Genomic DNA, 27407 nt, shown 5'->3' with positions numbered 1-27407 from the left:
TGAAAAATGTACAAGCTACATTTACTTAAGGTATTTATAATCCCTTGGTTACAAAAGTGGGCGGTACTATCTACCGGCCAGTTTTTATTAGTGTTACATCCACGTCAGTAGTACCTTTCCACCTTGTAAAAAAAAGTTTTTTTTCAGTCACCCTGTATTATAAAGAAACAATTTGCCTTTTTCTCCTGCACATCTTTGAGTTTTGCTAGATACTGAGGGCGTGGATGTTCTTCTCGTGCGTCAAAGCCTGTCAAATCCCAGCGATGCGTAATTTTTGCAGAGTACCGTTTCCATAACTCCAAAAATAGTGCGGCTGAAAGAAAATACAGGTACAAATTAATACCCCTATCTAATACCAATAAAAGAATGACAAACAAATATTAGTTCAAACGGGGACAGGTCCTTTTATTAGACAGTGAAAAGAGATACAAAAAATCTGGATATTTCGGCCAAATATAACAGTGGTAGTCATCAGCACGAAACTAAATTATGGCCAATATTAATTTAATTCGTGGCTAATATATCCTTGAAATCATGGAAATTATTCCCAGTGACGCTGCACAGGCCGACATGACTGTGAATGCCAAAAAATCAAATACCATGACTATCAGTTTCTTGAAGAGTACACCTTCATTCAAGCACCCAATCCCTCCGGATATTTCTGTCCAACAGTGCAAACTCCTCGGTATCGCTATCTCGAGGGATCTGAAGTGGGAGGTCCACGTTACTACCATCACAAAGCAAGCTAATTTGGTACTTTCTACGCTTAAATTTTTCTTCAAGGTTTCTGGCCCTGTATTCCACCTTTTAAGAATTTATACAAGTTTCATTAGCCCTGTTCTTGAATATTCTTGTCTGGTTTGGCATTTTGGCTTAACTACTTCCCAATTTTATTCAATAGATTCAGTCCAGAAGCGAGAATTAAGAAATATCTATGGTCAAGGTAAAGTCCCATATCACTTTCTTTTTAAGCATTACCAGCTCACTACCCTATCAGAGAGAAGAACCCTCCTGTGTACCTGGCTTATCAATTAAGTCATGAAAAACCCCCGTTTCCAAGATTTATTCCCCCGCCATTTCAACCATCAAGATCCCGACCTCAAAGACCCAACTCCCAGAAAATCCCCATTCTTCAACCTCTCCCACCAATACACGAGAGATACAGGAAGAGTTTCATTCCCGCATTTGTAAACATTATTAATCAGTGGATTTGTTGTATTGACTCGGTTTTTTAGTTGATGATCAGTTTTTTCAATCTGACAAGTGTCTGACACTGCGTGTCTGTGTCGGTGTTTTCCCCTTTTTTTTTATTTGACAAGTTTTATCTCACTGTAATACCTGACGTAAAGCGCTGATACGGCGCCATGCGATGTGAAAGTCGCTTTTAAAATAAAACTTTCTCTTTTTTCTAAACGTATTTATACAGAACATAATAATTACTTTCGGGTCACAAATAGTTATCGATTCATTCACTAGATTCACTGGTCCAAAATTAACTGCTTAATTCTGTATAAATACATTTGTTTTAATCGCAATGCTTTAGTTTTTCTGCTGATAATGACCACTAAAGTATGTGGTCGAAATGTCCGGATTTTCTGCATCAGTTTTCACTCTCTAATAAAAGAACTTATTCCCATTTTGGACTTCTATTTGTTCGTCATAGAAAAGCAGTATTTTTTTTTTTTTTTTTTTTTTTGGAAAAAAAAAATACTTAATTTAAGGAATTACATCGAAAATACAGGAATAAAATAAAAGTAGACGAAAATAATTCAAATCAAGAAACCATAAGTGAAAGGAAAGAAAGCTCCACCGTTTTTGAAGGTTTTATTTTCAGAGCTAAGGAATATGCGTTGTTCTTAACTTACAAACGATGGCAGGATAGGATGGGATCTTCACTACGAATTTATTATCAGCTGAAACAAATACCTGTTCATCTAGAAAACAGAAGACTAAAGAGGTCGGATAGTTCAGAAGCTTCTCGGTCATAAATTCAACCACGAAAATTCGGTCAAAGCATCCTCTTCACTTCCTAAAACTACGCTGTTCTTCTCTTAAAGCTTTATATACCTAATTACCTAGTCATATGTTCTATCCAGCGGAAATACATTTTAGAACGATCAAATAACACAACATTAGACTTCTTAAAGTTTTGTTTGAACCCTATTCAACCCAGTCTATATCTGAAATAAACATATGTCATGCTCAACCGTATTGACAAATTCTTCTTATGTTTTCACAAATACCGTCAGATTAAAATCATCTCCAAATAAAAATGCTGATTTTACAGAGATTACATTTAGGTCTCTGCCACTTACCGAATGAGAAACATTAGACAAACGTCCACATATATCATTAGTACATATTAAACAACAACAAAAAATAACTGAAAGTAAGGAGCAGCATTAAAACACAAGACAAAGAGAAATTATTTCGTATATGACGTGGGGCGACCCCCTGCTCAATCCCTCACTCTTTAGTCTTAGTGTTTAAACAATCTTTCTTCAAAAATGTGACGAGAAATCAATCTTCAGTGTAAAAAGCAAGGGTTGCGGAAGGGGCAGCCCTTCCGCAGCCCTCCCTAATTAATTTCTTCTCGTTCTTAGTTTTGACGTTGCTCATCACTTTCAGTTGAAAAACATTGCTCGGTTTTTATTTAATTTCTAACCATTTATTTCAGATCTTACCGAGAAATCCCTCCCCTCCTTTGTAAATTTCCCCTGGAAAATTGCCTCCGGAAACTTTCCTTCCCATAGAAAATTCTGTCCGTGGAAAATAATCCCTCACTGCAGAAAATGTCTCGTTCCCAAAATTTCCGTATGTTTCCTAATGTCAATAGTATATGTGAAGAATGGGTGAATGGCGTAACTTACGGCACTTTTCCTGGGGACTATGGGGGGACAAGTCTCCCCAAGGGCAGAGTAACTGGACTTTTCAACTGTACTAAATCAAATGATCATCTCAAGATTTTTATTAGGTGTTATTGGGAAAAAAGGGGGCACAGTTGAGGGGCTAGTTGCTCTTCAATCTTTTTGGTCAATTAAAAAGGACACTACGACTTTTGACTTCCGTTCGAAATAGCACTCTTGGGTTTTTCTAGGAACATTGATTCGATTTGATCACCCCTGGAAGAAAAAAGGAAAACAAACAAACGAACAAATAGACACGCATCCGTGACCTTTCTTCTGGGAAAACAAAAATACAAAATTCCACATTCTCGTAGATAAGAGCTTGAAACCCCTAAGCACAGTTTTCTGATATGCTGAATCTGATGGTGTGATTGTCATTAATATTGCTTGATTTTTCCTTGGGGTGTTTCCTCCTTTTTTCAAAAATCAAGCAAATTTTGTCAGGCTCATAGACTTTGATGGATAACATTAAACTTATTTTACATATTTGGAATAAGCAAAAAAAGCTATTTCTCGGACTATTATTATCAAATTCTGTCTTTTAGAGTTTCCACTACTATTGGGCTGAGTTGCTCCTTACTTACAGCTTGTTACCAAGAAATGTTTGATAGCAAATATTTGCGGACCAAGGGGGATTCCTGTAAGACTTCGGATTCGACATCATATTCACATGTTGTTTGGATTCCACCATTCAAATATATATTTACTTAGATAAGACCCAAACAGGTTAAGAGATTTTCTAAACCATCTAAAATTACAGTTACGACTAGAAGATGTTTCTAAAGGCCATCAAGATTCTGTTCACAGCCATACACGAATACAAGAAGGCTTTTTTTTTAAACGGCTCACTCTGAAGAAAAAAAATATCGAAAAAATGTCAAGGGTTGTACTCAGAGACGTATAAATTTAGAAGAAACGACACAAATCATTTGCTATTACGAGCACCATACTTTTTTTTCTATGCTACCAGCGAAGACTTCCAAAAATTTGTTTCCGAGCTTAAATCTATTTTTTCCAATTTCCTGAGAGAATTTACCATTCTTGAGAGGCCAAGGGTGACCATCCAGGCATTAAGTATGCGGCTGTACAGGCCAAAACGAAGCCAATTACAGAAAGAACTAGTTTATGCAAATCAGAACTAGTTTATAAAAATCATGATAATTTAGGAATTAATAATTATTTGTCAATAAACGTGTAATAGGCTAAATATGAGTAGTGCAGTACCATGTCAAGGGTGCATGGCACTATTGTGAATAGAATTCTGTGTCATCTGTTTTCATACAACCATATTTATTTATGGTTTGCAATGAAAGGGTAAACAAGCTATTAAATAATTTTACCAGGGACTGCTAAGTAATAAATCTTGAATATTTTGTTCGCAACTGTTTCAGACTTGTTTCATAAAGATGAATCAAGCAGGGGCCTCCGTAACAAGTTTATGCGTCAAAATGAAGATAGCTCAAAATACATTGATTTTTTACGACACAAAGAAGTCTAGAAATGAATACATTAAGATTAATCTCATTTTGAAGCCAGATATCTGTGAAGAAAAGCAAATAATTCTGGAGTGATTGTTTTTTGACTCGTTAGAAGCTTCAGAAATGAGATTTCTGAGTGTTAACTCAAATGATGTTGTACAGAGTTCATGCAAAACTGTTCTCCGTATCTCACCTTTTGCGATAATCCAAGATACACCAATTGGTTTTGACTAAGGCCATAGCAGCTGACTATGAACTTAGCAGCCTAAATACAAAATCTGATTTGTTTTATGCTTTCTAATATTGAGGAAGTGCAGAAAGAAGCAAGGAGCCAAACAAAACCAAAAGGTCTCTTTACTTGACAATCTGATTGTAAAATTGACAATCAGAATTTAATTGCATCCTGCAAGATTTTCGACCGAAAAAATAAGAGTCTTCCATACTATAAATAAAATAACTATAAATAAAATAAAATAACTATATAAAAAATAAAATATTTATATAACTATAAATAAAATAAATAAAATAGGTTTAAAAATAAGCGTTTTCCATACTATAATTTTAACCTTCATCCGACCAGCTGAAAATGTGTGTAAATTTGGAATATATTTCACTCCAAGAGCAGGCTTCACGGGGTCTTATTCAGGATACATTCCTAGCATAAACACGAAAGCTTATTTCTAGACCCCCTAAAGGATTAGTCTTCTGCATATATAGTAGTTGTGCTCATTAATATCCACTGCAGACATTCGTTACTATAATCCAACCACTGACGTTTACCCTTTAAAAAACCATGTGAAACCTTTTTATTCTTAGTCGGGTACGAACTTCCATGTTCTGCATAGCAAGAGATTACAGTCAACAATCAAAAGTTCCCTATAACCAAGAATTATATTACAAAGCAATAACCAAAACGCCTGTATTATTAAGAATGCGCCATTCCAATTCATTCCTCAGTTTCTACATTTTGTTAAGAAAATATAAATTTAATTAACTAAAACGAATAGAAGAAAATTTCTTTTTTTTTATGAAAGAATGATGTCTTCTCTTTCAAGTTAAGTTCAGGAATGATAAAAAATTGTTACCGTTTCTGGCTACTTTATTCCTTGTCATTTCTAAATAAAATAAAAAACTGACCTTTCCACTTGCATCTGCCTAACTGAAGTTGACACCATTCCTTAAAAAAGCGTTAAAAGTAAGGAGTAATATGAATAGATCAAAATGGAACATTCTTCATAAAATAGGGTTTAAAATTCTAGCAGCAAACAAAGTCGATCTGAACCCAAAAAAAATGTACTTACCCCGAGAAGACAAAAAATCGAAATAAGAAGACGGTACTGGACTTGTCAAAAAGGTGCATAATTTCCAAGACCGATAGCTAGAGTTTCAGCAACTATAGTTTATGAGATAATCTCATATCAGAGAATAATTCATGCTTACAAAATTGTGAATGCTCACCCTACTTTGTATATTCAGCCTTTAGTTATCCAATAAGACTTGCTTAAAAGCAACAGCTATAGTTTATGTAATACATGTTTCTTTCATTTTCTTTTTTTTTGTATAGCGTTTGCTTTTTCTCGTCGTTTTTGCGTTAATGTCATAAAGCTAGGTCTTTTTTTCTTTTTGATAAGAGCTTTCGGATGCGAGGCCGAAATATTCGGACTTCTTTCATTATTTATACTTCAATAGAGAGAGAGAAAGACGGGTTTATTAATATAAATAGCAAAACAAAACAAGCAAATGGTCCGAAGCAAAGCTTGTTTGGGCTTACAACCCCAATACACATACAAATAAAAACAATACGAAAAGAAGAAGAAAAGAAAAAAGAAAAGAAAAGGAAAAGAAAAAGAAAAGAAAAGAAGAAGAAAAAAATTCAATTACCCTGCAATTCAATCGACAAAGAATGACACTTCAAAAAAGACAAAACAAAAAGAAACTAAAACCACTTGACCAGTATCGCCAAGAACAAAACCAACATCTTGGCTCCACTTGAGGTCCACTCAACTATCAAAACCATATATATTAAGGCAAAATAGCTTTAATTCCTGCCGAAATTCAAGAAAATTATCCATGTTTCTCAAAGTCGTAGGTAAACAATTCCATGCATGGAGTCCTAGATGCCGGATAATGACGAAGACCACACTACCTTTTCATAATACAAATACGGAAGTGAGAACAATGTGGACTTTTTTTCCCAAGATAATGAATATGGGGAGCAAGAACAATTATAGGGAGCATTTGACCAAAGATATTTTTCATTTTAATAGTTTAGGGAAAAACACACGAACATTATTAATCAACAAACGTTTCTGGAATGATGCAGAGGGAATAAAATTATTCCTAAAATCTTATTGTAAGTGTTTTTTGTATTATATTTTTTATTATTTTCTTTGCTGAAGATGACCCTTACATATAGGGCCGAAATACTCAGTAGGTTTTGTTCATTCACTGTCTTGGGAAAAGCAGTACTCATTATTCGTTCTGCTGCATTTGTATTATTTATACTTCCCTTACTACTATCTTTTGCATTTGGGAAATTCATTATCTATGAGAAGGTTTCTCCCATTTTTAATATTTTCTTTTCATTAACCATATCAGAAAGGTTAGCAACTTCAAAATATAGACATCTTTACGAAAGTATTCAATAATTACAAAATTTATTACAAGCAGGATACCTTGTAATCACTATTTAAATACCGAACATGATGTATTAATGCAAAGGCCCATTACCTAAACTCAGTAAGTAGAATAAGACAATCTTAGTTGGGTATATATTTTCCATATTTTGTGTAGCCACGGATATGCCCGTCAATAGCCAAATGCATTCGATACTGAAGAGGATTTGGTACCTTAAACATCATTTTGTGAGCTTCAAATTCAGCTGACTATCTCAAAGGCAAAGGGCGTATTAGCGACGTCTCCCAGGGGACTATATATAATTGACACCTATTGAGAATTTACAAATTTATTAAAAAAAGACAATGCAATTGCGTCGGCAAAATTTCCAATCAAAGCAGGTTGCACGACAGAAAATTCAGAGCTGTCAAATTGATCAAATGATATTTCCTTTGGGATGATTTTTGACATTTTCCTAGCAGGTGTACAAGAACGTTTTTAGGGACAAACTTTTCTTGAATCTTAAAAAGAAAATTCTGCATTGAAAAAAAAAATTACACTTCCTAATGGTATGTTTTTCTAAAACTAAACATATCTGTCTCTGGCACAAAACAAGAGGAGTTACAAGATTTTTCTAAGATTTTGGGGAAATTAGAAGTCAGCTATTAGTTTTCTGTCGTTTATTCGGATTGCTTATGCAAGTTCTACAAGTTACGCCAAAACAGCCAAATTTATTGTAAATAGTTTGACCACACAAACTAAAAAACTTTATAATGGACGAGATAGGCTGTTTCATTATGGAATATAATCCTCTTAAAAGTTCAATGATTAGTTAATAACCTCAAACTGTATCTGAAAACGAATTCGTTTGTTTAAAAATGGAGAAAATAGACTTACCCCAAAAAGACATAAAAATCGCGAAGAAGACTGTACTAGAGTTGTCAAAAAGGTAAGTGACTTTCGAATGTAGACATGTTTCAGATAGATCCCAATAGTCACAAAATTTGTCACAAACAGGACACATTGTAACGCTCTTCGACAGATCACATATTTCTTGACTGAAAAGAAAATAACCTAAATCACTCACAGCAAAGACATGCCAGCAGGCTGAAAATATTTAAAGACCATTCCACGACCTTGATTGAGCCTTGAAACTACAACCTTCAACTCAATATGAGGAGAACCTATTCCACAGTCCCAAAATAAAGAATGATGCTCTTCGTATTTGAGTATCCGTCGGAACTAATGTTTACTTTAATGGGAGAAAATTTGATTAAACAGCTGTCCCAGATAAAAAAGAAAAAAGTAAGACAAATTAGATTAAACACCAGTTAAATCAAATTAAACATATTATATTAAACCAATTAAATTAAACAAATTAGAGAAACACAGAAGAAAATAACAGAATCAGAGTTGGCTGATAATGGTCATTCTTTTTTTTCTTTTTTTTTTACTTTTTTTTCTCCCTGCATTCCTAGCCGTAGAGTCTTGCGGGAGGTATATGATATTGAATGGGCTTTTATTGTTCAAATTTATTGTTGGGTGGTTCAATAGATCTGTCCATCTACCCATCAATCTATCTGGATGAATAAACACTCTAAAATAAGAAGAAAAGAAAAAAAAGAAACTCGACCCGAAAAACAATATATATTATTAAGCAAATATTCAAAAGACAAATCCAATACGGGGACAACAATACTACGCAAATCCCATCAAACTGTTTTATAATCTCGTGTAGGTTTCGAAAGGCTTAATATTGCCTTTTGACTTGAGGTTCTAACATAGTTAATATAGCTCATTTTTCAAGGCTATCTTTCTTAAGGTAGTAAGAATTCATTCGGGTTTTATTTAGAACAGGAGGGAGTAAATTGAATAGTGACCATTAAAGTGTTGTCAGGTAAAGAACAATTTCGTATTACGAAACCATTGACTGAAATATTTGTTTTAATGGTAAAAAAAAAAATTAATATAATTCCATTCAGGGAAAGTTTTGATCAAACTTTGATCAACAGTATGATCATATATATATATATATATATATATATATATATATATATATATATATATATATATATATATATATATATATATATATATATATATATATATATATATATATATATATATATATATATATGTGTGTGTGTCCTTCTTGAAGCCACGAGTATTATCGCATCTTAAAAATGATGGACACATATTCTTTTGTAATAAGCGTTATTATAGTTAGATACGTGACTAGTGGGACATATAAGTCCAGTGGACATTACATGTCATGAGTCAACCCAAAAATCTCAATCATTCCTTAGTTCTATGGTTAGCTACCTTAGTTCTGCCCTAGGATGGACAGATAGATGACAGACTATCTATTAAGAAATGAAAACGACATCATTTTAATACAATTCTAAAAAAGGCTATTCCAGCTTTGCGTCTCAGTAAAACTATCTGTTTGGATTTTTCTCCAATTAGACATTGCTTGACGGCAACTTGATTTTAATTCAACAATCATGATTGACTTTGATTCAAATAGAGGGATAAAGAAGGGGGATATGGTAATGTCACTCTCGAGAAAGGTATTGACGCTTCGAATAGGATAAAACCGAATTTTTGAATTTCGGAGCGGTCAGTAAAACTAAATTTCAGAATAAAATAATTTTGTTCTCAGGTCGTGTGCCATACGACTTAAATGCTCTTTTTGCCCTGGCAACCTTAATGACATAAAATAACAGGAAACATAACATGACAAAACAGGAAATACGAAAGAGCCATAGTGAGATAATAAAAACAAATTAAGGCAGTTGTCATAGAAAGAAGTGTTGGGCACACTATATCTAAAAACTAAGATATTTACCTTGGTATATTGTTGTCCAGAGTTGCCAAACCATAAAAGAAGCAAAATAAGCCGACAACAGACGCAAAAATCAACGTATGAGTATAGAACCCCAGCCAAGCGAAGTAAAGTCCGATTTTCACGCCAAAATACTCTTTGATATGATCAAGGGGCTGATACTTGACGGCTTTCCACAGGGATGCCCAATGCCTAGCCAATTTGTACCTAATGTTTCCGGGAGTGCGCGAGTCACCCTTTAAAAAAGAACTTTTATTAAATATACCTGAAGTTAGTGAATCACAATATTTGACGATAATCGAAAATGTTCTTGTGGCAGATGTAATGACAGTTTGTCGATGAAGATACCTTGACCACGTAATGCGTACTTAACCACGTACTTGGCCACGTATGGAAAATTCCCGAATACCGAATGCAGCCCTCCACTGGCTACCATCTGGTACAAGCCGAAGAGGCAGGCTCAGAAACACCATGTAAAGAATGTTCCAGTCAGATCTGCGAAATATAGACACCTCAATCAAGCCTCAGTGGGAGGACATAATAGCAGCAGCAAACTTGTGAGAAGATTGGTGTCTCCTTCTTGATGCTCTGGGTGTCTCTGGAGGCACAGGCGGATCTAAGGTCTAAAGAAAGCAATTTTAGGCCTTACTTTTTCTTGGAAGCGGGTTTTTGAAACCAGTCCTGGTCCACACACTAATTTCATCAATGGCGGTACCACCACCACCCCCGACCAAATCCAAAGGCTTAAATTGAACTACAAAATTTCCTAAAACACCCCCACTCAAAACCGCAAATAGTTTTTTCTAGCATGACAAATGCAATCAAAAATCACTGATTTGCTGATTTAAAATGCAGATCTGAGTAACTATTGCAACTTTAAAGTCATTTTTGCTTGACAAATTTGCATTGAATAAAGAAGCCCCCCTTCCAAAAATATAGAAAAACTTAACTTTGATCTTTTAATTTATGTATGGCCTAAACAATAATTGGCTTAGTCATAGACAGAGTAGAGAGACAAGGCCTTTCCAGGAAATCCATTCCACCTTCCCCTAAAAGGATTCATCCAGTTTTCACACTAGGATAAAAATAAGAAAAACCACTAATTTTCCCACTGTCACAGCCAAACGACTCTTAAACTAACATTGCTGGTTCTTCTGTTAAATAAATCTATCTCTTGTTTTTCAAGTTGCATGGTCTTTAAAGCGTTACCAAGCCAAGCAGTGAATTGAGTCTTTGGTATTAAGCTTAAACTTTAGTGTCTATGTCAAAGACGATACTTGAGGATCTCTGCAATATCTCTAGAACAAAATTGGTCACTAAAATTGGAATTTAGAGGTTCTAGTTTTTAACAGTTTTAACAGTCGACGAAGACCGGAAGGCAGCCAGTCCCCCTTTTGGGTCATTTTCCCATCACGCTTTCCACACCACCAAAGACCCACAGTAAAAATTGTATAATAGCCGTTTCGTTCAAATAGTGGACATTTTCTACAGTATTTCTCATGAACTGTTGGATCACCATAACCCCCCCGGACGAGGATCGTAAACAATGCAAGTTGCTATTTGTTTGCACATATACTCTAGAATTAATAAAGGGAGTTATGTTCGATCATAGGTGACCGATTAGCTAAAAACTTTCGGAGATCATCTTTTGGGACAAGACGCGGAATTTGTTGACAGGGGACCTTACAATTTGCCAAAAAACTTGGTTCTTAATTAGTTGTGTTTCGAGTTAGTTCTTACGGATCATTCACTAGATCACGATTGCCAAAGTTCCCAAAAAATATACTTTGAACACGTGTACCTGAGTTAATCAAAAGACCATACGTTTTTTTGAGTTTGAGTTCTATACGTTTGAAAATCTTTATACGTTTACCTGAGTTTTTGAATATTTGCAAAACCTTGGAAATGACTTGAGGAATCGATTTGAAATTGAGGATTACTTAAGATGTGTTTTGAGGGTGAAATTAAGGTGCATGCGAAAGTCAAATGGATGTATAATTTTGAAGCGGGGAAATAGGAGGGAAGAGACAAATCGAAAGACAGCAAGCGTGTTCAGGCATTCGAAATAACAGGGCTACAACACTTTGGAAAGGGCTTGGGAGATAAAGTTGAAACTTCCAGGCACTGTTAGAGAAAAGAAATGGAAAAGATTGGGCATATTCAAATCTAATTTTGAGGGAAAGGGGAAAAAGATAACCAATTTTTTTATCCTGTGTATGCATAAACAGCATTTTTTTTGCAATAAGTTCCAATAAGACTTATGACTGATGTACAGTTGAGCAGCTAGATATATCAAAAGACATTATATAATGCCCGTTTGCAGTCGTGGTGCATAAACAATGTTTCAGGAACAGCTTAAGGTATTAAATTGAAACTTTTAGAGAATGTTTAGGGGGGAGGGGGGTTAATGCTGAAATATGACTTGGGGAAAGAGTAGTGCTAAATCGAAAGACACTATAAATCTACGTTATAAAAATACTTATATTTAATATTTTGGAAACGGAAACTGATGGCTTAAAAGACACAGTTAAAACTGTAAGGGATATTAGACTGGGGGTGGTCTAGTAGATTTTAAATTTTGACCATGATGGACCACAGGGAGCATTATTATTATTTAAAAATTAACGACGCTTCTTGACTACTAAGGTCCCTGCGTCGGCCCTGCAGTGCATTCCTGCAGCGTGATTCGATCTCTGGGTCCTGTATTACCAAGCTAAGGTCAAATCCACTGCGCCACCACAGGGAGCTTATGATGGATAATAAATTTTTGAAAAAGATTACAGTTTTATAGATTTTTATTGCGAATTATTCTAGTTTTTCATATGCTAACTTTTTTTCTTTAATTCCTGGGCTGGAGATGCCTGAAATAAGAAATGGGAAATTCAACCAAGAAACAAACTTGGTTCCAATGACTGATTTTTATTTATTTTTTATTTTTAGCACAAATTTTTCATTGTTTTTAGTGTAAACAACAAAATAGAAATTTTAAGATTCTTATAATAAAAGGGTTGATCAACGTTCGTCTATATTCAAGGTTACACCAGGATGAGGGTCAGGATGGCTTTAGCCCTGTATAAGGCCTAAAATTCTGCAGATTTGTAAACTATTCGAAGAATATTCCCCTCCCCAATTTGTTAGTATTGTTGTAAATCATTGGCCAAAACAGAAATAGCAAGCAAATTTTTAATTCTTAATCAAAGCCAACTTAAAAAAACATCTATATTGCTTTTGATATTGCTTTTACAAACCTATGAAAAAAACAATGTCAATAAAAAACAAACAAAATTACTTAAAAAAATTCAAAAAAGAAAATTTTACAAAGAAAAATAAAGAGCTACACATAACTAAAGAGGAGCAGAAATAAAAAGTCATTTACCAATTCAAACTTAAAACGAACAAAAATTAATATCAATGATCAAATGAGACCTTAAGCAAAAATAAATTACAACTAATAGCAAAGTCAAACTTAAAATGAACAGAAATTACCAAGAACAGGGGTAACGGAATCTAAGCCTTCTAAAGGTCAAGGCGTCAATTGCGCACTTACAAACACAATTTTTATCTTGAGTGTTCCAATTTTCGTTGTCATGACAACAACAAAAACTGCAACAAAAATATTATTCTCACACTAATCCGATATATAGACAGGAGTGATTCCTTCGCTCCATCTCAAAACTCTAGGCGTTTTAATGTCACTTACATTTTATGAAATAAGAAGTTTATTTCGAACCCTGTGGTTTTTATTCTTCAAAACATGAACAACAAAAAAGAAAGAAAATCACCATAAAAACCAAGAGTACTGAAAAGAACTAACGAATTTAGATTGTTGTTCATATTAAAATAACGATATTCAATCATGGGAATCTGAGCATAATTGAATTTGTTAACGGTATGATAGAGGATATGCTTAAAATATATTCAGTTTTCGGTAAATCACAAATGACGCCCTGGCCTTTAGAAGACTTCGGAGATTTTAACGTTATTACTGTTTCTGGTAGTTTTCGTTCGTTTTAATGAATTCATTATTCATTGTAATTTCTTTTCGTTTTTAATCTCATTTATGCCTTGATAGTGATATCTGTTGTTTTTTTAATTCGAGCTGTTCTATAGACTTGTTTTTCCAGTCTTCAGTTCAATTTAGCTAGTTGTTTTTTTTTCGGAAAACTTCATTTTGTGAAAAATTTCATTAATTCACTCAGAAAGAGGACCGTCACGCCACCTTCCTCGGATAGTCCACGACTGGAAACCAGGTGACAGTAGGAGACAAGGTCGTTCAAAGGACATTTTGCGGCGAACTTTTGACCAAGATCTGATGACGACTGAGACCTCGTTATTACTTGAATGGGAAGATGTCGTCACCACTGTAGCATCGCTTCCGAACGACGGGAGACTTTGTCGACACCTTATGCGCCACTAATGGCTCCGGAGGAACTAAGGTAAGGTAAGGAAGCAGGATCTGGTCTGGACAGTATAAATGACATTGTAAGACATTGTCTCTTACTTCTCACCGAAACGGAGACATTTTTTATGATATATTTCAAAGTTTGAAAAAAAAACCTTTGATAAAAAAAAATGAATAAAGTAGATGAAAAATTCTAGTAGATATCATGATGGTCGGAAGATACACAACTAAGACACTTTACACTTCCCACATTTTTTTTTTACTTCCCACATTTGGTTCAGATCTAATAACTCGTGTTGGGTGTGCTAATGAAAAGAATCCAGAAAATCCTCGCCCCTTACTTTTGGTTAGATAATGCCAGGACTAGTGACAGTATTTTTCTGACCCCATGCTGTAGAAAATTTCATAAAAATTAATTAAAACTTGAAATTTATAAAACGACAAAAATCTGACTTTCGAATTTACCAAACCACTTCCCACAACTGTAGGATTCCGATATCAAGTTCTAGATGATAGAAATGTGGGAAATTTCATAAAATCAATTAAACCTTAAAATTTATAAAATGACAAAAAATCTGAATATCGGTTTTATCAAACAATTTCCGGAACTGTAGGATTCCAATGCCGGGTTCTAGATGATAGAAATGTGAGTTTTTCGTTGTTTGAAACTAACGATTTTCCTAATAAATCTTCGAAATCAGTAGCAAACCAAGGAAATGAGTACAAATTTTATAACCGTTTGGATCATGACTAAGATTTGAAACAATTATTTCCGAACAAGAAATTCCCTGTTGCAAAATTTCCGAGAAAAAAATTCTGGGTACTTTTTATCCGAATTATCAAATATTTCTAATAGTACCTGACCTTTCCCGAGAAAATTCTTGCGTATGTGCATGGTGCGAGCATTTAACTTGTTAATATTCCAATACTCAAGATATTAAAGAATGCTGTTGTTAAAGCATATTAATGATCTTAACCTTGTAATTTTACTCAGTAAGATCAGAGCTAACAATTTCTTTTTCATTATTTTTTTTTTACCATTACTAATATTTCATTTACATTCTATTAGTTTTCATACTTTTTTGTTTAGTTTTTATTATTTTCTTTTTTCACTATTATTTTTTTTTTACTAATTATTTTTTATTATTTAAAGGGCAGGGGGAAAAGCCAATTTTTTCATGATCACAAGCAGTCTGTAATTCAAACAAACCTTTCTTCTACATTCCAAAATTCTCACATAGAACAAAAGTTCCAAATTTTTATTTCTTCCAATTTCCAAGCTATAACCCACTGGTCAGGGAAAAAATAAATCAAAACTTCAGTTTTTCCACAACACGACAGTAGCTTGTGAATAAATGTACCTGCTATCCTAAATAATTCAAAACACAGGCATAAAATTCATTTCTCAATTCAATTTCGTTTCCTGATGTTAATTCATAATATTTGTATGGCACAAGGGCACACGGACCGAAAGTCGTACACCACAAAATAGTATGAAAGGTTTATCGATTTGCATTACATAAACATATATCAGATACAGTTTAAGGTATACAATCGTCCAAAGTTAGGTAAGACAGCTACATATTATCATGATGATAAAAAATATTGTCCTTCGTAGTTTGAAACTTAAAACAGTCAAATCAACTTACATCATGAAGCGGATATGCTGCAGAATAAGCTTTTTCTTCTATAAGTCGCTCTATGCCGAAGGCAAAGTGGTCATTAGGGTCGTTACTAAACTTCTTCCTGTTCAAAATAAAATCGACAACTCTTGACCTTAGACTAGGCAGCATAAACTGGTCACTAACGTCAAACCTTGGTTTAAAAAAAAGAATTAGTTAAAAATAGGATTAGCCAAAAATTAGTTAAAAAATAAAACTAAATAGATAAACAAGGACTTCAGTAGTACAAAGTGCAATGTTCCAGCAATTTAAGAACCTTTTAAAAAAATAGATCATGAGTTTAGTATTTGGTAGATTAAGCAGATAAAAACCATAAAGTTTAGTAATAATTAAGAAAAACAAATCCAGTAAGATTTTGTTAATGGTATAAGAAAGATTTAGTCAAAACAAATTAAGTAAAAACCAAATAGCCCAAAAATAATTAAGAAAAGAAGATAAAAAATTCAAAAAGATTTAGTCAACAGAGATAGAATTAATAACTTAGAACTATCTGCCTTGTAGTGAGGATTAAAACTTAGAAGCAGTGAAATAATTAAAACCAAATTAAATACACAGAACTAATTTACAAACACGAAATTTAGACATTAGAAACAAAATAGAGATACTAATAACTAGATTCCAACAACAAACAAGAACACAAAAGACCCAGCATATACCACCTCTTAAAGAAAAATGGTTAACAGTTCTTTTCTTCAGCACCATTTGCAAGGAATTAACAATCAACTGCTGACCACCATGAAGAGCAGAATTAGTGCAAGAAAAGATCCAAGATGAAATTTTAACCTTTCTTTTTGTAAGGGTTATGAAACAATATATTCTTGTATAGCTTGTTAATAATTTGTCTTTCTTTACTTACAGCTCCTTCTTTTCTCTTGTGTAAGTGGAATGAAGCCGAAACTTTTTTTCAGGTTTGAAAGTATCTGGATCCATCTTAAATTTGTCGAGTATCCATTCCCAACGGCTTTTCACTTGGTGAACGACTTCTGTGGTAGCAGTATGCAATTGAGAAAAACCCGGGATCTAAAGAAAACAGAATTTCAAAAAATTAAACATTCAAAAGTGTTGCCACAACAAATATCTTAAAGCAAATTGTATTTCTTTGCATCTCCCTTTCTTTATCTTCATGCATCTCTTTTTTCTCGCAAAGCTTAAAAGATACCAAGCTCTAACGATAAAGTTTATGGGCTCGTTTAGTTCTGAGTGTCAAAGCAATACTGCGTTGTTGGTAGCAAAGAGGCAGGTTTTTTCCAGTCTACATTTTTTTTAAACTCATGACAGCGTAAGGTTAGGTGTGAGTCTACTTCTGTATGTATTAGCTTCGACATTTTATATTGTGACGATAGAAATAAATCGATTTCGAAAAGCGGGTTGTAATGGTGTTTCTTGTTCCATCATACACTCTATTTCTTTATGTCAGGATCGCACTTATAAATTCAACTTTCAAATTCCGCAATTACATTGCGACCAAGTTACATTTTATAATAACGACAAACATACAACGGTTTCTCTTTTGCTCAACTGAGAAGATTGTTGAAACAATGTTCACTCCCACTTTTACCATGGAAGCACTAAATTATAATAAACTGCAGACCGAGTGTTTTCATGAGCTCCTTTCGCCTTTTTTCTATTGGACCAGCAAGTGTTTCCAAGATTTCTTTTAAAGCATCTATCAGGTGTCAAGCAAGGCAATTCATTGAAATTAAAGAAGAATAATTAAAAATACTATAAGAAGAATAATTTAAAATTTAAAATAATTAAATTTTAGGGATAATATTGCTTTTTTGGCAGCTAGCCTCATAAAGTCTATTTCAGACTGGTTCTATGTTAATATCGACTGGTTTTTAAAAAAGTTTTGTAAGATTAAATATTCATTCAAATTAGATTTTACTGTCTTACGAAAAAAATTCCCTATTTTTGTTCTTGCTTTTGATGTTTGTGAAGGAAGGCAGTGTGGTCTTCGTTACTAGTTGAAGAGAAAAGTCCTTAATGACTGATTTAAGGCCAGAACAAAACTAAACAAAATATATTAAAAACTAGTTCTTGAGCACATATTTAGTGGACTTCTATTATAGATAGTGGATATCACTTATTTCCTCACATATTTAGTGAATTCCTATATTCTAGTGGACTTAGTTGGAAGCACTAAATTATAATAAACTGCAGACCGAGTGTTTTCATGAGCTCCTTGCGCCTTTTTTCTATTGGAACAGCAAGTATTTCCAAGATTTCTTTTAAAACATCTGTCAGGTGTCAAGCAAGGTAATTCATTGAAATTAAAAAAGAATAATTAAAAACACATTTTTAGGGATAATATTGCTTTTTTGGCAGCTACCCTCATAAGGTCTATTTCAGACTGGTTCTATGTTAATATCGACTGGTTTTTTGAAACATTTTGTAAGATTAAATATTCATTCAAATTAGATTTTACTGTCTTACGAAAAAAATTCCTTATTTTTGTTCTTGTTTTTGATGTTTGTGATGGAAAGGCAGTTTGGTCTTCGTTACTAGTTGAAGAGAAAAGTCCTTTATGACAGATTTAAGGCCAGAACAAAACTAAATAAAATATATTAAAAACTAGTTCTTGAGCACATATTTAGTGAAAAAGAATGAAAAATGAGCAGAAAAGAGAACAAAACACCGCTTCAAAAATTGGTTTTTAGTTGATTCGTTTTATGACACATAACATTTATGACATATGAATAAATCCGGTCGTTTAGGTCAATTTGTGTAAACTGATTGATTCCTTCGTTCTTGTTAGCTGTGTGGCGGTTGTTTATCTGAACTTTATATGCTATCTGACATCTATTTAGGCAACGAGTCTATTGATTTAACAGGCCAGAGAATGATATACACAATTTACCGGGTTTTAACAACAATCAGTCAGTTAGACAATTATCTCTGATCGTGATTAAATAGAAAAAACAAGTTTTTTTAAATGAAAGTAAGGAGGGACATTAAAACTTAAAACGAACAGAAATTACTCCGTATATGAAAGGGGCTTTTCCTTCTCAACGCCCTGCTCTTTACGCTAAAGTTTGACTCTTTCTCTTAACTCTACATTTTAAAACAGTAAAAAAAACTTTAGCGTAAAGAGTGGGGCGTTAGGAAGGAAAAGCCCCTTTCATATACGGAGTAATTTCTGTTCGTTTGTTTTAATATCGCTCCTTACTTTTATTTAAAAAACTTCTTTTTTTTATTTAATTTCTGAACGTTTTTGAATCAATGCATGTTTTGATTTTGGCTCTCCGCAGAGGAATAATTAAAACGAAATTTGTAAAATAATTTTTGTTGGCTAAATGGCTTTCTCATAACTGAATGATTTTAAGAAAAACAGAGCGGGGGAGGAAGCCTAGTTGCCCTCTGATTTTCGGTTAGTTAAAAAGGCAACTAGAACTTTTAATTTTTTACGAATCTTTTTATAAGTAAAAGATATACGTAACTTATAAATTAGCTTACGTAAAGAACTTTTGTGTTCTTATGTTTTTATTACATATGAGGGGATTAGCCCCCTCGTCAGTACCTTGCTCTTTACACTAAAGCTTAAATTTTGTCCCAATTCATTAAGAATGTCCCCTGAATCACAAAAGCCGCAAAACAAATAGTTGAATATACTAAAAATACTTCAGCGTAAACAGCGAGGTATTAGGAGGAGGTGAACCCCTCATATGGGTAATAATTTCTGTTCGTTTTAAGTTTTAACGCTGCTACTTACTTCCAGCTGAAAAAAAAAACTTTTTCATTGTTTTTTTTAAGTAATGCTAGTAAATCCTGCGCTCCCTTCATGGAAATTTTCTTCCCCCATGACAAATTCCTCGATGGAAAGTTCCCCTAGCATGTCCCCCTCTTCTCAACCCCTGCCTCCAACCAAAATATCCTCCTGAAAACGCCTGTACACTTCCCAAAAACCATTACTATATGTAAGCACTGGTCAAAGTTTTGAACTTGTAACCCCTCCCACGGGGACTGTGGGGGAGTAAGTCGTCCCCAAAGACATAGTTATAAGGTTTTTCGATTACGCTGAATAAAATGGCAATCTCAGAATTTTGATCCGTTGACTTTGGGAAAATAATTAGCGTGGGAGGGGGCCTAGGTGCCCTCTAGGTGCCTAGGGGGCCTGGTCACTTAAAAAGGGCACTAGAACTTTTCATTTCCGTTAGAATGAGCCCTCTCACAACATTCTAGGACAACTGGGTCGATATGATCACCCCTGGGGGAAAAGAACAAACAAAAAAAATAACATTTTTGTAGATAGAATAGAATAGAATATGATTTATTGGTTAAAATAGCACACAAGCTAGCATAAGCACGTCAGAACAATTATAATTACAATGATAAAATAAATGTTAAGGGATAAACATAGTTACAAAGTTAAATCAATTTTCAAAATGCGAAACAAAATAGGGAACGAAAGAGTTTTTGTACCTCATTGTCAACATATTTGGGAGCTTGAAACTTTTAAAGTAGGGTTCTCTGATACGCTGATTCTGATGGTGTGATTTTCGTTAAGATTCTATGACTTTTAAGGGGTGTTTCCCCCTATTTTCTAAAATAACGCAAATTTTCTTAGGCTCATTACTTTTGATGGGTAAAACTAAACTTAATGAAACTTATATATTTAAAATCAGCATTAAAATGCCATTCTTTTGATGCAGCTATTGGTACCAAAATTCCATCTTTTAGACTTTTGGTTACTATTGAGCCGGGTCGCTCCTTACTACAGTTCGTTACCACGAACTGTTTGATATTACGATTCTCGCTTTGAAACTTACAAGTCATTTGAAGAAAGAACTTCAGTGTACATGAGAAACTCCTTACAATCATTACAGAATACGAAAATTTATTAGTGAAAACATGATGGCTGAAACTTGAGAAAAAATCCACATTTTGAGCATATACATGATGAACGTGGTTAGGATATTGCCCCTTGGCCTCTATTGTCTTTCACGAGATTCTTCCTTCTTTGAAACTTAGAAGCCTTTAAAAAAATAACTTCAGTTTACTTGAAATCCCTCCCCCATAATTATTTGAGAAAACTTAAGTTTAACACTGTAACCAAACAGTTCGTGGTAACGAATTGCAGCAAGGAGCGACCCGGCTCAATAGTAACCGAAGCCCTAAAAATGGAATTTTGATAACAAGAGATACATCAAAAGAATCGCATTTGTTTGCTGATTTTAAATGTATAAGTTCCACAAAGTTTAGTTTTATCCATCAAGAGTTACGAACCTGAGAAAATTTGCCTTATTTAAAAAAAAAATAGTGAGAAACACCCCCTAAAAGTCATAAAATCTTAACGAAAATCACACCATCAGATTCAGCACATCAGAGACCATTACTGTAGAAGTTTTAAGCTCCTATCTACATAAATGTGTAACTTTGAATTTTTTGCCCACAAAACAGAACACGGATGCATGTTTATTTGTTTTTGTTTCTTTCCCCAGGGGTGATCGTATCGATCCAGCGGTCCTAGAATGTCGCGAGAGGGATCATTCTAACGGAAGTAAAAATCCTAGTGCCCTTTTAAGTGACCAAAAAATCGGAGGGCACCTAGGCTCCCTCCTGCGTTCATTTTTGCCAAAGTCACTTTATCAAAATTTGAGACAGCCATTATGTTCAGCACATTTGAAAAACCTAACAACTATGTCTTTGGGAACGACTTGATTGCGGTAGTTATTTCAGATCACAGCAGGATCTTTTCAGAAATAAAATAAAAAAATGGGTTTTTAACTGCAAGTAAGGAGCGACATTAAAACTTTTACGCTAAAGTTTCTTACTGTTTTAAAAAGTAGAGCTGAGAGAAAAAAAATAATATGCAAATTTTGTAATATTTCTTCCTGTGCGGTCAGCCAAAATAAAAACATTTATTAACTTAAAAACGTTTAGATATTAAATAAAAAGCAAGTATTTTCAACTGAAAGCAAGGAGTGACTTTAAAACTTAAATCGAACAGAAATTACTCTGCATATGAAAGGGACTTCTCCCTCCTCAACGCCTAGCTCTTTACGCTAAAGTTTGCCACTTCCTCACAACTCTACTTTTTAAAATAGTAAAAAACTTTATCGTAAAGAGCAGGGCATTGAGGAGGGAACAGCCCTTTTCATATACAGAGTAATTTCTGTTCGTTTTAAGTTTTAATGTCACTCCTTACTTTCAGCTAAAAAAAGCTGTTTTTTTATTTATACATACTGTTTGTTTATTTTTTTTTTTATTTAATACATAATAAAGGAAAATTGAGCAATAATTCAACCAAAAGATATATTGCCGACTTGGCTAGGGCATTACCACCTATTTTTGAGATCCTTCCCTTTCGAAACCTAGCAACCCATTTGAAAGAAGAAACTAATTTTGCCAGAAAGTCCCCCCCCTACACAGCTGTCGTTATCTTGACAATTTCTTGATTTTTTGGGGGGACTTGAGCAAGTAATTTAATTGCAACATTTTGCTCTTCTAGGCCATGACTGATTTCTTAAAATCACAATATCGAACTTACGAAGAGGACTATGCTCAAATGGATAGTCAGAACATACAGAAAAACTGCATGATAGCGTAAAATACAAAAAAAAAGAAAAAAACACTACTACGTCAATCCTATTAAACCGCTATTGTTGCCACGGCACACAGAATCCCCACCCCAAAATTATTTATCCAGTTTCATGTAAAAACCCACCCCACCCCCCGAAAAAAACATTGTGAGAAAAACTATAACATAGTCAAATTTTTGGATTCTTTGAAGCAAACAAATAATTCAAGAGTTTTTCCATTCAAGGAGTACAGCAGAGAGAACATTCGCGTCGACCCTCAAGAAGAAAGATACCAGGAGATTATTCAAATTAATGCACAAAGGCAATATAAAATTAAATGTTAAACTTAATAATTAACACCATCGAATGATCTGACGAAGTTGATCAAATATCAAAAAGGTATGAAAAACAGAAGAAAAGAGGATGTATGTCAGGACGTAATTTACCATGGGGCAGGGGGACCTGTCCCTCCCAGACCTCAGTCCCCCCGGCTGAAATTTAATTTCTCCAAAAATCTTGACAAAACTAAAATAAGCCTAAATAATTCAAGCATCCACAGAAACAGGTCATTTTTCTTTAGTATAGCTTTGCCGTTTTTGTTACTATATGGCTCGTTTTTTAGTTTTCACTTTCAGTTTCACTTGATTTAGAAACATTGCCTCCACCCAGGATTTTGACGAAATTACGCCATTGGCGTATATAGGATAAGTATATAAGGAAAGGCAGGTTTCTTTCAAGTAAGATCCTGAAATCCGCAGCTCCAGTAAAAATTTTAGCGCATTTCGTCGAGACTTGTTTTATACTACTACTACAACTACTACTAATAACTCACTGCAGCACCAAGCCGCCTGAGGCCAACACAGCTACGCACGCTTCTCCTCCAACCTAATCTATTTAAAGCCTCCCTCTTTACACCCTCCCAGGAAGTTCCCATTTCCTTTAAATCCTTATTTATGACATCCTCCAAACCCAGACAAGGACGACCTGCTTTCCGTGTAGCCCCAGACGGTTGGCCAAGAAGGACAATCTTCGGTAATCTGTCATCCTTCATCCGTAGAATGATGATTTTATGATGGTATTAAATAAAAAAAAACTAGTTTTTTTAACGGAAAGTAAGGAACGACATTAAAACTTAAAACGAACAGAAATTACTCCGTATATGAAAGGGGTTGTCCCCTCCGCAGTCCCTCGCTCTTTACGCTAAAGTTTTTAATTGTTTTAAAAAGTAAAATTGTGGCAAAGAGTCAAACTTTAGCGTAAAAGGGCGAGGGACTGCGGAGGGAAAACCCATTTCATATACGGAGTAATTTCTGTTCGTTTTAAGTTTTAATGTCGCTCCTTACTTTCAGTTAAAAAAAAATAGTTTTTTTTTTAATTTCGGAACGTTTTTGAATTAATGCATGTTTGATTTTGGCTCTCCGCACATAAATTATTGAAATGAAATTAGTATATTAATTTTTTTTTTGGATAAATGGCTTTCTCTTAGTTTTGATCAGACGATTTTGAGAAAAAGGGGTGGGGAAGGAGGCCTAGCTGCCCTCCAATTTTTCGGTTACTTAAAAAGGCTACCAGAACTTTTAATTTTCAACGAACGTTTTTATTAGTAAAAAAAATACGTAAGTTAAAAATTAACTTACGTAACAAACTTTTATATTCTTATATTTTTATTATGTGTACGAGGGGGTTTGTACCCTCGTTAATACCTCGCTCTTTACACTAAATCGTAAGTTTTGTCCCAATTCTTTAAGAATGACCCCTTAATCAAAAAGGCCGTAGAATAAATAGCTGAAATTACTAAAAATATTTTAGCATAAAGAGCGAGGTATTTATCTCCTCCTAAATACCTCGCTATTTATGCTAAAGTATTTTTAGAACCCCTCATATGCGTTATAATCTCTGTTCGTTTTAAATTTCAATGCTATTCCTTACTTTCATTTGAAAAAACGTTTTCATGTTTATTTTTTCATTGTTTTTTTATAGTAATGCTAGAAAATCCTGCGCCCTTTACATTGAATTTTTCTTCCCCCATGACATATTCCTCAAAGGAAAGATCCTCCCACAAGGCCCTCTCCCATCAACCCCCCTTCCAAACCCAAAAAATCCCCCTGAAAACGTCTGTACACTTCCCAATAACCATTACTATATGTAAACACTGGTCAAAGTTTGTAACTTGCAGCCCCTCCCCCAGGGATTGTGGGGGAGTAAGTCATTCCTAAAGACATAGTTATTATGGTTTTCGACTATGCGGAACAAAATGGTTATCTCAAAATTTTAATCTGTTGATTTTTAGAAAAAAATTAGCGTGGGAGGGGGCCTATTTGCACTCCAAAATTTTTATCACATAAAAAGGGCACTAGAACTTTTCATTTCCGTAAGATTGAGCCCTCTTGCGACACTCTAAGAGCACTTGGTCGATACGATGAACCCTGGGGAAAAGAAAAAAAACAAGCTTGAAATTTTTGCTATAGAGTTCTCTGATATGCCTAATGCGATAATGTGATTTTCGTTAAGATTCTATGACTTTTAGGGGATGTTTCCCCCTTTTTTCCAAAATAGGGCAAATTTCCTCAGGCTCGTAACTTTTGATGACAAAGACTAAATTAATTGAAACTTATATATTTAGAATCAGCGTAAAAATTCGATTCTTTTGATGTATCTTTTAGCATCAAAATTCCGTTTTTTAGAGTTCCGTTTACTATTGAGCCGGGTCACTCCTTACTACAGTTCTTTACCACGAACTATTTGAAAAGAAAATAATTCGGTATTTCGGGGCTTCTGTCATTATTACTCCTTTGCAGAAGTTAGGCTCAAAATTGGAAAAGAATTTTTGATTTTTTTTTTTTTTTAGGACTTAGTTCGTTTATTTTTCCGTTAGTTTTCACCTGTTTTCGCTTTATAGTTGTGTTATCTCTTAGCAGTTCTTTCGTTAGTTGAGTTATGGTTGTGGTATATATGTTTTACCGCTCGTATAGTTGTGTTATTTTCAAATTATACTCCATAATAGAGAGGCTCCGAACACCCAGCATTGTATATCAAGCTCTGAATTTGACGGTTTTTTCTAAAGTGACCAGATTCGTTCTGCGCCCTTTCATTGATTTTTTCCCCCATGACATATTTCTCCAAGGAAAGATCCTCCCACATAGCCCCCTCCCTCAAACCTACCCCCAAAACCACAAAATCCCCTTGAAAACGTCTGTACACTTCCCAATAACCATTATTATATGTAAACACTGGTTGAAGTTTGTAACTTGCAGCCCCTCCCCCAGGGACTGTGGGGGAGTAAGTCATCCCCAAATACATAGTTATTATGATTTTCGACTACGCTGAACAAAAATGGCTATCTCAAAATTTTGATCCGTTGACTTTGGGAAAAAATGAGCGTGTGAGGGGGCCTAGATGCCCTCCAATTTTTTTGGTCACTTAAAAAGGGCACTAGAACTTTTCATTTCCGTTCGAATGAGCCCTCTTGCGACATTCTAGGACCACTTGGTCGATGCGATGACCTCTGGAAAAAAAATAAACAAATAAACACGCACGCGTGATTTGTCTTCTGGCAAAAAATGCAAAATTCCACATTTTTGTAGATAGGAGCTTGAAACTTCTACAGTAGGGTTCTCTGATACGCTGAATCTGATGGTGTGATTTTCGTTCAGATTCCATGACTTTTAGGGGGTGTTTCCTCCTATTTTCCTAAATAAGGCAAATTTTCTCAGGCTCGTAACTTTTGATGGGTAAGACTAAACTTGATGAAACTTATATATTTAAAATCAGCATTAAAATGCAATTCTTTTGATGTAGCTATTGATGTAACTATTTCGGGTCAAGACACATCCAATAACTGTTTAATTTTAACCTCCACTCAAAATCAATAGCTCCACTAAACTTTAACTGAGTACATAGATAAAGATAGAAAGATAGTAAAGCAGACAAACTTAGTTTTCCTTTTTAATTTCAAGAATAAAAATGTTCCAATGGGACAAGCAGTAAAAACAACAATTTAAAATGAATGAAAAGCAGAAGCTAAAGAAAGGAACACAGGTAAGACCACTAACGATAAGCATAGAAGTTTTTATATAGGCAATATTCCTTTCAAGCTAGATTTTGATATTCGTCACTCACTGTTAAAAATTAGGCACTTTTCTTTAAAAATTGCTCTATGGATGTACAAAAAAAATTTTTGCCCTGGTTCTTGGGTCGGAAATCAACTGATTACTCCGCAGCCTCATACCCACTCAGAAATCAACACATTTTTGTTTATAAGCGTTTCATACAGGCGAAATATTCGCGTCGTTTTAGTTTTTTTCTACTGGCCATAGTCCCGTTTTTTATTCATCGTTAGATTTCTCTCTTTGTAATGATTAAACAACAAAAAAACAAGTTTTTTTTAACTTAAAACTTAAAACGAACGGAAATTACTTCCTATATGAAAGGGGTTGTCCCCTCCACAACGCCTCGCTCTTTACGCTAAAGTTTTTATTGTTTTAAAAAGTAGAGCTGGGAGAAAGAATCAAACTTTAGCTTTTCCTGATAAAAATCCTGATAATTTCACTTCAACGAAGTTTCTTTAACTTTGACCTTGCACACCAAATAATATAGAAAAATACACTTAGCAACAGTTTTTCTTCAGGAAAAACTTAATTACAAGGAGAAAGCGCAATAAGAACGAACAGTAAAAGCGGCAACGAGAAACAAAAAGCAAATGCATTGAGGTTAGAAAAGATAAAGAAATATAGATATAGAAAGATAAAAAAAGATGAAGATAAAGAAAAAGATAAAGAAAGCTAGGGAAAAGATAGAGACAAGACGAATTATTTTCCATACGATTTCAAAGTCTGTGCAAATAAAAAAGCGATTAAATTGCGCAACGAGCCGTAAGAAAAGGAGGAAAATTAGAATGCCTTCTCATTACTAATAATTATTTTTTTATTCTGAATATTGATTCAAATGTTTTGACAAA

At 34.2% G+C, this 27407-nt stretch overlaps 1 protein-coding gene across 5 annotated transcripts in view; it reads right to left on the bottom strand.

Annotated features, from left to right (window-relative positions):
- The window catches only part of LOC136037489 (anoctamin-5-like), a 96507-nt gene that overhangs the window by 45957 nt on the left and 23143 nt on the right, over positions 1 to 27407 (bottom strand). For all 5 annotated transcript variants that reach the window (XM_065720214.1, XM_065720209.1, XM_065720232.1 and 2 more), the window contains 5 exons: positions 16786 to 16949; positions 15897 to 16062; positions 9849 to 10081; positions 7898 to 8058; positions 177 to 313 (listed from right to left, as the gene is read on the bottom strand). In XM_065720214.1, the coding sequence (XP_065576286.1) occupies positions 177 to 313; positions 7898 to 8058; positions 9849 to 10081; positions 15897 to 16062; positions 16786 to 16949 (861 nt within the window). The remainder of the gene's footprint in view (positions 1 to 176; positions 314 to 7897; positions 8059 to 9848; positions 10082 to 15896; positions 16063 to 16785; positions 16950 to 27407) is intronic.

Source organism: Artemia franciscana, chromosome 2 (genome assembly GCF_032884065.1).
Source record: "Artemia franciscana chromosome 2, ASM3288406v1, whole genome shotgun sequence".
NCBI lineage: Eukaryota > Metazoa > Arthropoda > Branchiopoda > Anostraca > Artemiidae > Artemia > Artemia franciscana.
Note: the sequence above shows the minus strand (reverse complement) of the source record. Positions and strands in the feature narration are given on the sequence as shown.